General features: G+C 45.8%; 1 protein-coding gene and 1 pseudogene across 2 annotated transcripts in view; both read right to left on the reverse strand.

The window, feature by feature from the left end:
• Window positions 1–3,466, reverse strand: part of RCSD1 (RCSD domain containing 1) — a 65,319-nt gene extending 61,853 nt beyond the window's left edge. Inside the window, exons 1-2 of the mRNA XM_053605989.1 lie at window positions 3,131–3,466; window positions 2,571–2,756 (exon numbers count right to left, since the gene is read on the reverse strand). Coding sequence (XP_053461964.1) covers window positions 2,571–2,576 — 6 coding nt within the window. The 5' untranslated portion in view covers window positions 2,577–2,756; window positions 3,131–3,466. The remainder of the gene's footprint in view (window positions 1–2,570; window positions 2,757–3,130) is intronic.
• Window positions 3,467–12,567: 9,101 nt separating this feature from the next.
• On the reverse strand, window positions 12,568–13,398 carry LOC128596740 (inositol monophosphatase 1-like; annotated as a pseudogene). Its single transcript, XR_008383138.1, has one exon. The product of XR_008383138.1 is annotated as an inositol monophosphatase 1-like (transcript).
• Window positions 13,399–14,045: the final 647 nt, after the last annotated feature.

Here is a 14,045-nt window from a genome sequence, read left to right on the forward strand (position 1 = left end):
CAATCATGTCTTGCCCCCAGAAGGTGTGACACACACCAAGGCCCCACCCACCTCCCTCCTTCCCTCTCTCTGCTTTTCTTCTGAGGCTTCTTCTGAGTTTCCTCTCCTCTGAATTCCTGCAGAGCTCCAGGTCTGCAGCATATTCATCTGATGCTTGCACATTTGAAAACTGTATACATGACAGGGTATAGTAAGTCTCATTTTCTCTACCAGATTGTGAGCTTTTAAAAGGCGGGGATCAGACGGCATCTTTGCCTTTCCAGAAGATTTAATGAGGGCTGAAGTAATGGTTGATGTTGCTGATAATGGTGATGGTAACTTTAGATTTCTTAAAGACTTTCGATAGGGGGTCTAGAGAATGATTGTTGAGCAAGCCTTGTTGGGCTGGTTTGAATTCCTAATACTGAAAAGTACTGTAACTCAGTTTCTTCCCAAATACATTAGTGCCTGCATGTCTCAAAAATGGCCTTTACCTCTCCAAAGAGTTTCAGAAATCCCCAGATCCTGGTTATACACCTCTCTGCATATCATGCCCTACCATGAAAAGTTCACTTCCCGTCTAAGAATCGTCACTTCCCTGAACCCTTGGTTTCCTCTTCAGGTCTTTCACCGGTTCTAGCAGTTGCAGTTATTTTTTTGAGAGTTTTGACAAAGGTATTTCAAAAGCAGTCACTGCCAGCCAGCAAATCGATGGAAGGTCAGGCTCCCTGGCTGGCTAAGCAATCCTTCCCTGGGTCTCCCAAACCCCCGCAGAGGAATGATTTGGTTTCCTGGCAGAATCCTTCATCAGTTACTACAAATCTTGGTAGACTGAAGGGCCTTCTCTTTTCCTCCTTCTCACCCCCTCAAGCTGCAAAGGAAGTTGCTCCCCTGAAGTTTCAGGGCCTCTGCCACACACTGTTCCTTCCTCAACTGAGGGAGGAAAAAGTGCCTCTGTGGAAGGAGACTTTCTATGTGTTGCTAGAACAAAGTTCTAACTCTCAATTGGCTCTCAAGCAGCAACCTGTCTGATGACTAAGATTTGTCTCCCTTTATCTCCAATCTATTTCTACAAGAGGTTAGACAGGCCATAAATCCTATCAAACCTCCGGCCTGGGCCTGAGGCACCCTGTATTCTCGCAGAGGAGACAAGCCACTTCTGAAGCCATTCCTTAAGGTGCCTTCACTCAACCCAACAAGTTGGGCCATTTCTCTCCTCTGCTCTGAAGCAGCAGTCAGCTCAGCAAGGATCCTGTTGCTCTGTGCTTGCATGATCTCTGAGCAGACTTGCGAACAGCACCTGCTGAGCTTTGCTGTATGTTTTTCTTGCCCCCAGCCCTAATCTGCGGGAGTTTCCCTACCTTGCGAGTGTTTTTACAGAGGGTCCATCTCAGACTCCAGTGACTTTCACACTCTGTAAAGTCTCCCTGAAGGTGATCCCAGTTCCCTGAAGACAACTGGTGAGCTGGATGCCTAAAAACAACTGTCTGGGATAAATCTGTCGCCACTTTAGAGAAGACACAGAGCTTCTCAGGCAAGGACTGAGTCTTAGCTTAGAAGGAAGAGCCAGGACACAGGCAGAGAGCCTGGAGCTGGGGAGAGACAGCAGGGTTACTGTGAATCTGATTGCTGCCACCACAGCCTAATGAGAGCACAGCTTTCCTTTTGAATATGAGTGGGAATCACCTTAAAAACTACATAACATTTGCACCTTCTCCTTTCTTCTTTTCAAAAGCCTCAGGTCCTACTAAGATTAACTTAGAGCTAAATACCAGATCTCAGTTTCGGGGTGAAATCTCCAAGACACGCACAGGGGATACACCTAGCCATTTCCCTGCTGAAAGGTGCTTGCTCCCAGGGAGACTGGAACAGCACATGGAGGGTCCCAGCCTCCTCTCAGCGGGCAGAGAAGTGTGGAGCCCCACTCTGGCACACCACACAGATGTGGCCAGCACACACCCGCACACAGTCTCAGAAGGCAGGGGCTTCCAGGGGAGTCTCTGAGTTTTAGCAGAATGGGGTCATTTGATTGCCCAGTGAGGGGAGCTTTTCAGAAAGTTATGAAAGAAAATGTGACAGACACAAGAGCGACTTCAGTAGCAAGAGGACAACTGGACTTTCCAAAAGGCCCCTCTGCGAGTGAAAAGGGAAGCCCACAGACCCTCAAAGCGCTGGCCTCGCGCTGCCAGTCCCGTTTCTCTTTCAGCACCCATCTCTTCAGAGTCGGGGGCTTCTGCTTCCTTGCAGTTTTCGCTCCCACGTTTACCCAGTTACAAACCCTGGCTGCAGCTAGCTCTTTCACTTCCAAAGCATTTGAGCTTCTACCCCCAAATGCCCGGACCCCCTCTGCTCTCCCTCTGAGGACTTCCCCTGCCGACCCTCTGCCTGCCCACAGGGGTCTCCTGGGTAGGAGCAGGGACAATCCTCCGGAGTTGGCCAAAGAGGCATCGAGGCAGCAGGCATTCCCCTTCTGCCTGGCAGCAGCGATGAGCCGCGCGCCCCTGCCTCGAGGAGTGGCAGCTGCCTGGGGAGGAGGCGCCAGAGGGACCCCACTCGCCGCCCGGCCCCGCGTCCCCGCCGTGGTCCTTTACCTCCATGTCCTTTAGGTGCCGGCTCCTTGGCTGGCGCGCCCCTCGCTGGGAGCAGGAGCTCGCGGTCCCCGCTGTCCCCTCGGCTCCGGGCCAGGGCCAGGTTCGGGCTGCAGCGGGCACGGGGCGAGCGGGCGGCGGCGCGCGCCGGGCTGCGCTGGGCTGCGGGACTGCCCCGGCCGCGGGGGCCTGCGCGAGAGAACAAGGAAGGAGGAGGAGGAGGGAGGAGGGAAGAGAAGGGGAGGGGAGGGGAGCAGGGGAGGGAGGCCGACGATCAGGGTTTAAATTTAGACCCAAGTCTAAACAGATACTGTCCCTCCCAGGGCAGGACTCAAGAGCGGGAGCCACGACTCTGTAACGTGCCCAAACATGGGGAAGGGCAGCCGCCGCGCCCCTCTTTCTGCTAAGTTTCCCGGGCCCCTGGGCTTCGCTATGGTTTCAGTTCATCCAGCCCTCTCTCTCTTTTAATGTCTTCTTTCTTTTTCTTGTCCCCAAATTAGAATTGTCCTTTCATTCTTTTTATTTCCCTTCCTTCCTTTCTCTCCCCTTCACTGATTTCATACCTGGTTTTCCTGGGGTTCTCGGGCGGAGTTAGAGAGCCCACCTGGTTGAAGGCCACTCCCAGGGCCCCTCCGAGGAGCTCTTCGGGTCAGGTGTCAGCACTCGGCCTGGTGGCTCCGTGGGGACCAACTTTCCCTGCGTAAGTTTGCTCTCCACCGTCCAGCCTCACATTTTCAGGAAACCACTATGTGTGGATGTATTCATCAGTCATCGTGTGAAGAGGAGGAGGAGAAAAACCAGAAATCCAAGCAAAGTTTTCCAAGCTCCCTGGAGCAGGAACTCTTTTTGCCAAACCCCGCTTTGATTGATGCGCTGGGTTTTGTGGGAATTTCAGCTCCCATAAGCTGCTTGCTGAAAGGCCTTCTTTCCTATTAAATATAGTAAAGGTTAAGATCCTAACCATCCTATTCCCACAAGGTCCTGCATAGCAACGCTCCCCCAGGACTGTCCTAGCAAAGAGGGCAGCAAAGCGGCTGCCTGGGAGGGATGATAGAAGTGGAATCTGCACCAAGAGCCTTCCCTACTACCAGTTCATAGCCGTCAGCCTCAGGGGCCCCTTCTGGATCCTTCCCCAGGGCAGAAAGAAGGTAGGGGAAATGCCTTCAGAGACTTGTGAGTGAAACGCTTCTGTGTCGTCCTGCAGAATTCTCACTCCTCCCAACCCCATGCCCAAGCCCTGACCCCATTCAATGAGAAAAAGGGAAAGCCATCACAACAGTGCACAATGGGACAAGTGATGGTGAGTGCTGTGACAGGAGGATGGAGAAACTGCCAAGGATGCCAGCTGAGCACCTGCTCATGCCACAAAGAGCCAGGCACTCAGGGGCGCAGTGAAAGGTGCCCCTGTTCCCAGGAGTTATGGTGAGCCCCTTCCTATTGCAGCCGCACGCCTGCAGAGGTGAAGACATGAAGGCAGAATGACGGCAAGAAAGGATGTTTCCTGGTAACTTGCAATGAACCCTGCTTGTGCTCATGATTTTTTTCCCTTTCTTCTTTTCAGAGGTGCCCAACAGAGTTGGTGATGGGCGTATCACTGACCTCCTGATCTTCTGACCCTGCCCCTGGGGCCTTTTCCTTTCTCTGTCAAACTAGTCCTCCCTTTTGCTCAGAATGGGCTTCCCCAGCACAGGTTTCTGGCTTCACAAACAGGAGGGCGGAAATGCCTACCCAAAGGAAACCGTTAGGCCCAGATAACATCATAGGCTCCCAAGGTGACTTGCAGCTGTTACCCACCCTGCTCAGGCCTCCCTCAGCTGAAAACAGATGACCACAAAGCAAATAAGTATGTTTTCCACCATGCTCCTTGGCCCAAGTGCAGAGCTGAATGCTGCTCCAGAGCTGTTTGGGCCCCAAGCAGAGACCTTTCTCCTGATATAGGGGATTGAGAATGGAGGAGGAGGGGCAGAGGGAAGGAGGAACAGCCCAGAACTGGGCTCCTGAGTAGGCATGGGTGTGTACACCTTTTATCTTCCTCTCTTGCCCCTACAGAAGATCCCCAGAAGCCAGAAGAGAGATGACCCCGCTGATAAACACCCTGTTTTTGCTGGGTTACTGGGGATTGCGACTGGCTGCTCTGTGGGCTGGGAGGAGCTGGCAACCCAAGGGGAAGGGAAAGTGGCTCTCTAAGGAGTTGTTCCCTCTGTGGGGGTCAAGCTGGCTAACAGGGACCAATTCCTTCCCTCTCCCCCCGGGCCTTCCCCTTCACATACTACCCCAATAGCCTGCACTAGCCAAGCAATAAACAGAGAACCCCAGGGAACGGAGAACAAAGGAGCACCAAAAAGACAGCTCAGACCAGGGGAGAGAGAGTATAGAAGATCCCATATCCCCACGGCCTGCCCTAGGCACATAGTAGGCCTTCAGTGAATATTTGGTGAATGATACATAGATGAATGAATGAACAGGTGAGTAAAGCAAATTAGTAGGCTTTTGCCTTTAAATCAAAGGCGGCTGTCTGGTGGGAAAAAGAATCCAACAGGGGAAAAGTTTATGAAAGGCCATGGCAGACAAGTTAAGTAATAACTTGATTAACTTTTCAAACAAAACTGCAAAGACCTCCTTCTAATCAATCAGCTCTTCGTCCTGGCCATCCTGGGCTGCTGATCAACTATTTTAAAAATTACAAGCAAGAAGCATATATTGAATTAAATAATAAAGTATGAAATTTTTTCGGGCAGCACCTGTGGCTCAGTGAGTAGGGGGCTGACCCCATATACTGAGGGTGGTGGGTTCAAACCCAGCCTGGTCAAACTGCAACAAAAAATAGCTGGGCATTGTGGTGGGCACCTGTGGTCCCAGCTACTCGGGAGGCTGAGGCAGGAGAATCACCTAGGCCCAAAAGCCGGAGGTTGCTGTGAGCTGTGACGCCATACATAGCACTCTACCAAGGGCGACAAAGTGAGACTCTGTCTCTAAAAAATAAATAAAGTATGAAATTTTTTTTTTTTGTAGAGACAGAGTCTCACTTTATGGCCCTCGGTAGAGTGCCGTGGCCTCACACAGCTCACAGCAACCTCCAACTCCTGGGCTTAAGCGATTCTCTTAATTCCCAAAACCAATTCATCCTGTCACAAGTAACTCTATCCTTGAGGAACAAAATTGAATACACTGAAATGAAAACACAAAGGGGAGTGTTTTTATGTGTTTGAGGTATAGCAATGGAAGGTTTCCCAGAGGAAGATGAGGATACCGAGGAGGAAGGCAGCACAACGGCAGAGGGGCTACACGGGGAGAGCATTGGTGTGATGGAGGAGATGGTCAGCAGGAGTTGGGGACATCATGAGGAGGACTTGGGAGCAGGCTGGTGGGGCAGTAGCCCTGTGGAGAGTAGAAGATTGACTCCACAGAGAACTTGAGCAAATAAGTAGACATAATAGATGACAATGAGAGACAGATTTCTCACTAATGCCAAGGGATGTACAAATACGTAAAGGAGAGGAGCTAGAGTGAACATCTGTGTTATTGGATTGGATTAGGAGGTATTGGTGTGAACTCTTGGTTTTCAATGTAGGTATAAATGGCACACGTGCATACATGTATTTCCTAGTGTATCTAGTCTGATACACTGAGAGAACCTGAGAGCAATGACATCCTAGTGATCACAGACATACACAGAGCCCAGATCTTGATTTCTAAATAGCATTAACCACACATGGAACTAGCACACGTTGGAGAAAATGGGTAATTACAGGGCCAGTGCAGGTATAGGATAAGATAAACCTGGAACATCTTACTGTACAAGAATATAAGGAATTGCTCAATGAGTGATGGGGAGATGTTAAAACAATGCAAAAGTCAGTTTGCCGAAGCTCCAGTTAGCAATATTGAGATAGTATAATAATCAAAATAAATAAAGAAAACAATGGATTATGACTATTCAAATAAAATAGAAGTTTGGGTTCATAATGATATAAAGAATTAGGTGAGGTTGGGCACAGTGGCTCATACCTGTAATCCTGGCACTCTTGGGGGCTGAGGGGAGAATCCCTTGAGCTCAGGAGTTCAAGACCAGCCTGAGCAAGAGGGAGATCCCATTTCTACTAAAAATAGAAAAATTAGCTGGGTGTTGTGACAGGTGCCTGTAGTCCCAGCTACTCGGGAGGCTGTGGCAGGAGGATCGCTTGAACCCGGAAGTTTGAGGTTGCTGTAAACTAGGCTGAGGCCATGGCATTCTAGCCTGGGCAACAGAATGAAACTCTGCCCAAAAATAACAAAAAAGAACTAGGTGAATAAGGAGAAGAGAAAGCTCGCTCTTATAGCACAATGGTGTCTTAACCTGTTCTATGCTGCTATCACAGAATACCACAAACTAGATTATTTACAATGAACAGAAATTTATTTGGCTCATAGTTCTGGAGCCTGGGAAATCCAAGAGCATAGCACTGGCGTCTGGTTAGGGTCTTCTAGCTGCATTATAACATGGTGGAAGATGTCACATGGGCAAGGGGGAATATGAGAGAAAGAAAGGGTGGGGGGAAGGACCAAATTCATTCATTCATTAAGAGTCCACTCCTTTGATAATTGACCCACTCCTGATGTAACAGCACTAATTTGTTCATGAGACAGGTCCCATTTCAAAACACTATTGTATGGTGTTAACTCTAATGGATATAAATGGAGTGAGGAATGGAATTTTACATAATTTTAAACAAGCACCCCGCAAGTTACTGATTAATTACAATGGGGGGAGAGGTAACTTTACAGAAGAGAAACTCAATAGACACCACATTAATGAGGTGATCAAGGTAAACATCACCAGTAATGGTACTACCTGCCATCATAGGTCACCTGATGGATGAGATGGAATAAGAACACCCCACTACTTCCATAATATTCTGGCCAAAAGGGCATAACCTGAATCTAATCATGAGGAAACACTGGAAAAACCAAATAGGAAGACATTCCTCAAAATGACTGGCCTACAATTTTCAAAAGTGACAATGTCAGGAAAGTCAAGGAAAGGCTGGGGAAGGGTCCTGGTTAAACTCCTTTAACCAGGCTAGAGTGACACAACTGCTGGATTAAATGCATAGTTCTGGGTTGGGCCCCTTTGACTATAAAGCACATTAAATAAATTATTAGGATAACCCGCAAAAATGAAAGGAATCCTGGGTGAAGAGTATATGGGAGTTCCTTGCACGAATTTCACAACTTTTCTCAAAGTTTAAAATTATTTCAGGGCGGCACCTGTGGCTCAGTGGGTAGGGTGCCAGCCCCATATACTGAGGGTGGCAGGCTCAAACCCAGTCCTGGCCAAACTGCAACAAAAAATAGCCGGGCATTGTGGCAGGCACCTATAGTCCCAGCTACTCTGGAGGCTGAAGCAAGAGAATCGCCTAAGCCCAGGAGTTGGAGGTTGCTGTGAGCTGTGAAGCCACAGCACTCTACCAAGGATGACAAAGTGAGACTCTGTCTCTAAAACAAATAAAATAAAATAAAATGATTTCAAACTGAAAAGTTAAGAGAAAAGGTAGCAGGAGGAGGAATTGAGCCCTCACATTGATTTGATTCTGGACCGACTCCCTGTTCAATCTTTTCCTCACCCATTCCTTCCCAACCCACCTCCCCACCACAGAGATCCAGGGACAAGCCAAGGGTCTGATGACACTGGCCTTGGAGAGAGATCTGGGCCACAGAGAGAGTCTGGTCTTATGGAATGACAGAGGATGGAGATGGGAAGGAGAAGAGTATTCAAATCTTTCTTTGCAAAAACATCTTTGTATTGTTTCAGTGGTTGCAGTACATACTTGCATTTTTTAAATTTGGAGAAATATTTAATTTTTTTTCTTTTCTTTTCTTTTTTTTTTTTATTGTTGGGGATTCATTGAGGGTACAATAAGCCAGGTTACACTGATTGCAATTGTTAGGTAAAGTCCCTCTTGCAATCATGTCTTGCCCCCATAAAGTGCGACACAAAAAGGAAGAAAACAAAAGAGCCAAACTGGGCTGAGGAAAGAAAGACTGGATGTGAAGATAGACACAGCACTCAACTCAGGGACTGTGAGGAAAAGGTTGGGTGGGGGTTAGCTGAGAGAACTGACCTCGGGTGGGCTGGGGGCAGCCCCTTCAGCACACTGGTCTAATCACTGAGGCTAACTAACAGTGTTGACAAAAAACCCCAAGAGGATGGTCTGGAGGTTCCAACAGCTCACATTCTTCTCTTTCCCAGCTTTTAGGAGTGAAATTAAGATTACTAAGGAAACTCAAACCTTCTCAAACCAAAAAAGCATATCATGCAGAGTCCCTGTGCACCAGTTTCAATTCTGGCTGTAAATTAGAATGACCTAGGGAGCTGTGGAAAAATATCTGTGCCTGTCCCACCCCAGACTGATAGGGAGCAGGGCCTGGTGTTAGTGGCTTATCTAAGCTTCATGAAAGAGAAAATCCTTAATAGTCTAAGACAATTATGAAAATACACTTCTGCTCGTTAGAAACAGTTTTAGGGAGGCCTAAGTAAGGAAATGTTGGCTGAGACAAAAGGAGAAAGCTTTACCATTCTGACAAAGAAAAACAAGAAGTGATGCTTTATAAATATAGGTTGTCCTCCTACCTCCCTATAATGATGCCTGGAACTGCAGCAGCCATTTTGCCACCATGAAGCAAAGGAGAAGAGCTAGAATGTAAGCTTCATAGACACAGATATTTTTGTTTCTTTTCTGTAGTTGTGAATCTTCTGTGACTAAATCAAGGCCAGCTACAAATAGACACTCAGCAAATATTCATTAAATAAGGAAACAAATTACTTTGTTGAAGTACTGATTTGACCAATCCCAAGGGGACTTTCCCCTGGACCTCTTGCTTTGTGAAGCAATGCATTTCTTTTCATTCGTTTTTGTTTTGAAACAGAGTCTCACTCTGTAGTTCTGGCTAGACTGCTGTGGTGTCATCATAGCTCACAGCAACATCAAACTCCTGGGTTCAAGCTCTCTTCCTGTGTCAGTCTCCCGATATACAGCTAATTTTTTTTTTCCCCTATTTTTAGTAGAGACGGGGTTTCCTGCTCAGGCTGGTCTCAAACTCCCGAGCTCAAGCAATCCACTTACCTCCGCCTTCCAGTACTAGTATTACAGGTGTGAGCCACCATGCCCAGCCTGAAGTATATAAATTTCTATCTAAATTTTAGAAAGAAATTGGTATCTATAATCCTTTATTTTTTCTTATTCTTAACAACAACAAAAATATCCTGGTTTCTTCTAGAAAGTCCTGTGATATTTATTGAAATAAAGGTACAAATTTTTTTGGCTATAATTCCTTTAGGATGTAGTTAGTAATGGTAAGTAATATTACAGTTTTGCCACTAACAGCATTAGTATAAAGTAATATATCTAGTATAATTAGTATAAATCAGGATCTTGAGCTGGGCAGAAACTTGTTCAAAGCTGAAGATTACCCACTTGGCCTTAAGATGAATATCTCCAGTGATGATGGACAAATAAATGGAAACAGATTAATAGGAAAGAATTGTATCCAAATCCCTTTCATTCCCTTGTCATTTCACAAGGATAACAGGCAGAGAAGTACATGGAAAATTTTCAGCATGATGTGTTCTCATTCTCAACTCTGGCGAAGTATTCATTTGCAAAATCTAGCAAAAACCTATGTCCCCACTTGTTAGTTTCTCTTTCCCTTCTGTGGTCATCTTGTTATTCATCAAATTGTTTCCCAAAGAAGCCTGGGAGTCATTCTTGGTAGTGCTTTCATCTTTACCCACCAGCTGCTGCGAGACGAGACTCGGGCTGCGAAATATCCTGACATCACTCCCCCTTCCCTCTCTCAGGGAATACCATCTCACCTCTGGATTAAGAAAATAGTGCCATAGTTCATCTCCATGTCTCCTAATTGTTCTCCTTACCTCCAACCTTGACTCATCTTCTCTACTGTCTATTTTCCATTCCACAGGCAGGCATCTTTCTAAGACATGGGACTGGCCCCCAGAAGCACTCAGGATGAAGGCTCACTTTTTTTTTTTTATGGTTGTCTTAATTAAAATACATTTAATTGGGCCGGGTGTGGTGGCTCATGCCTGTAGTCCCAGCCCTGTGGGAGGCCGAGGCGGGTGGATTGTCTAAGCTCAGAGATTCAAGACCAGTATGAGCAGCAGTGAGCCAGTAAGACCCCGTCTCTACTAACAACATCAAAAACAGCCGGACGTTGTGGTGGGCATCTGTGATCCCAGCTACGGGGGAGGCAATGGGAAAGAGCACTGCCAGAGGAAGAAGAAAATGAACAAAAAAAAAGAAAGAGTACTTCAAACGAAGAATGAACAAGCAAGCTGAAATTAAAAATAAATAAATAAATAAATAAATTTAATTGTAAAAAACAACCTATCATAGAATAATACAAGTATCAGATGCAACCACCCCAATACAGTAATTATAGTATTCAAACCTTACCATCGTGTACACTTAACATTCTGCTACATGTACGCGACAATAACTCTCTACCTTGCTTGAAGTTTATAGAAGCACTTTTCATTTTATCAAACACAGGCCTCACATAAACTTATAATAATAAATTGTCATGTCAATTTCACATGATGAGGAACAAGGCCAAACAATAAATTCATCCTTTAAAAATACCTATAACCAGTGCAATTTTCTTTTTGAGTCTGGTAGGCCAAAGACTATTGAAGACCATTTAAAGGCTGATTAGAACCTAGTAGTGAAGTTAAACAAGGAGTCTGGAAAAAGCAAGTGGTTCAATATCAACAGCACAGTATATTTGCCAGCACGAATAAATTAGCATGAACATCTTTAAGACGCGAATGTTGAATTGAGTAAAATGTTATACTCTATCTAATTATATCAGATACCTGAGGAGAGTGCTTTTTGGAAACAGTTTTATTCTGTTGCACATCAGGGACTCTAAAGTAAGTCCAAACACACTGAAAAAGTGGTTGGAAAATCCATTTACTGAAGAAATGATAAACAATGGTATTTGAGACACGGCTTTGCTCTGCTGCCCAGGTTAGAGTGCACGGGTGTCACATCATCATAGCTCACTGCAACCTCAAACTCTTGAGGCTCAAGTGATCCTCCTGATTCAGCCTCTGGAGTAGTGACCACAGGCATGTGCCACCATACCTGGTTAAATTTTCTATTTTTTTGTAGAGATAGGGTCTCACCATGTTTTTCAGGCTGGTCTTGAACTCCTAGCTTCAAGCAATCTTTCTGCCTGGGCCTACCAAAGGGCGGGAACTATAGGTGTGAACCACCAGGTTTGGCCAGGCGATGCTATCTTGCAGCATAGTAAGGTAATGTGCAATGTTAGAAAGAGAACTAGACACTTTTTACTTCAAAACCCAAAGCAAAAATACAGAATAGTGGGAGCTTATTACTTTATGTATCTATTATAACTAAGAAATGTTTCCTTCAAATTATTCATCCTTACGATGTCTGTAGATTGCCTTCTATTTCATAGGTACTATACTAGGTGCTCTGTAGACACTGATGAATAAAATAAGTAAGGTTCTCTGCAAAGAGAAAAATTAAGGTCTAGGAAGTACTCATTACATCCTTAGAGATTTAAATAAACATGGCTTTTAAAACTAAAAAGAAATATTTTTCCAAAAAGGTAACTTTCTGAGTATCTGTGTGTATGTATACAAATATCGTAAGTCAAAATTCCAGAGGACCACAAGTACTCAGAAATGCAAAATCGCTAATTGATTTTTTCAGTTGGTGTCCTCCTTATCTGATGAACTGTACTTCCTGTGCATTTTTCCTAAAGTTCATTCTCACGTGCAGAATTTTTTAAAACAATGAAACACATATTATAGCTCTTCTTACAAACATAGTCTCAGTAAACATGGACTATGTTCCAATTTTTTAATCTTGACAAAGACAATTTAAACCACGCGTATCATACATCTGAAACAGAGACCCATCAGCAAGTCAGCAAGTGTGGGGAAAAGCAACTGTGACCGAACGTGAGGCTGTTGTCATTCTTCATCATCTCGTTGTAAAGGGACGACCCGAATTTCTTTGGCTGTCCTTTCTGCTAATGTTCTACTACTTGCAGCAATTACTCTTCGTGACATCGAATCAAATGGTCCACCTGTAACATCCAGTAGCACTCCGCCAGCTTCAGCAACAATTCCAGCTCCTGCAACCTCCCAGCTGTGAATTCCCATTTCAACGCATCGGCTCCTCCAGTTGCCACAAAGCATCTATTGACAGCTGCTGTTCCAACACTCCCGATCCCATGAATAGGAATGCAAAGCAGCCTTTCCATATTAGAAAGGATAATTCGGACAGTCTCTGGTGTTCTGCAAGAGCCCAACTCAGTCACCAAGAGTGATTTGGTAATATCTTCTTGTTTTGAAACCTGTAGTTTTTAACCATTACAAAAGGCACCTTTTCCTTTCCTGACAGTGTACATCTTACCTTCCACACAACTGTACGCAACTCCAAATTCTATCTTTTTATTTACAACAAAGCCAGTCGAAACAGCTACAAAAGGAAATCTATGTACAAAGTTGGTTGTTCCATCGGTAGGGTCAATGATCCATGTGGGGTTGTTGGTTAAGACACATTTTTCCCCAGCTGCCACAGCCTCCTCACCGATGAAACTGTGAGCAGGATACTTTTCCTTTATGGATGAAATAAGCATCTTTTCAACTTTTTGGTCAGTAACAGTAACCAAATCAGCTGGAGAACTTTTCAGCACAACATTCTTTTCATTTTTTATAGCTTCACAAACTACCTCTCCAGCTTGTCTTGCTAGGGTTACAGCATAATCCATGCATTCCTGCCAAGGATCAGCCATCTTACCAAAAATATAGAGGAAGGAATCCTTTAAATGCGGGCAAGAAGTCAGGTGCCTCAAGGTGTAAAATGCTGAGTTCCGGGGAACAGTTCTTTCCAAACTCTTTTATACTTTCCTCTTAAGCTCAACATCAGCTCCAGTTGCAGTGCGTCCTACTCACCGGATGCCCGGCGTTATCCCAAGGCTCACTTCGTACATGGCTCACTTATACCCTGTCCTGACAAGGCTGCACTTACCTGTCTGGCCTCTTCAGTGGAGGACACCCAGTACTTGAGACTGGGCACCCTGAACTGTCAGGTTCCTGAACAAAGCTAACGTATTCATCCTTCAGTTCCAGCCTCTAGAAAGATGGTCCTAACCCCACCACCCCTTTCCCTACTCCCTTGTCCCCTGCAGGAGATTCCTTCCTTCCTTCCTTCTTTAGTCTCAAACTGTCACCCTGGGTAGAGTGCTGTGGCATCACAGTTCACAGCAACCTCAAACTCTTGGGCTTAAGCGATTCTCTTGCCTTAGTCTCCCAAGTAGCTGGGACTGCAGGCACCTGCCACAATGCAGGGCTGTTTTTTGGTTGTAGTTGTCATTGTTCGGTGAGCCCAGGCTGGGTTTGAACCCCCCAGCTCCGGTGTATGTGGCTGGCGCCCTAGCCGCTGA

This window comes from Nycticebus coucang, chromosome 10, assembly GCF_027406575.1.
Source record: "Nycticebus coucang isolate mNycCou1 chromosome 10, mNycCou1.pri, whole genome shotgun sequence".
NCBI lineage: Eukaryota > Metazoa > Chordata > Mammalia > Primates > Lorisidae > Nycticebus > Nycticebus coucang.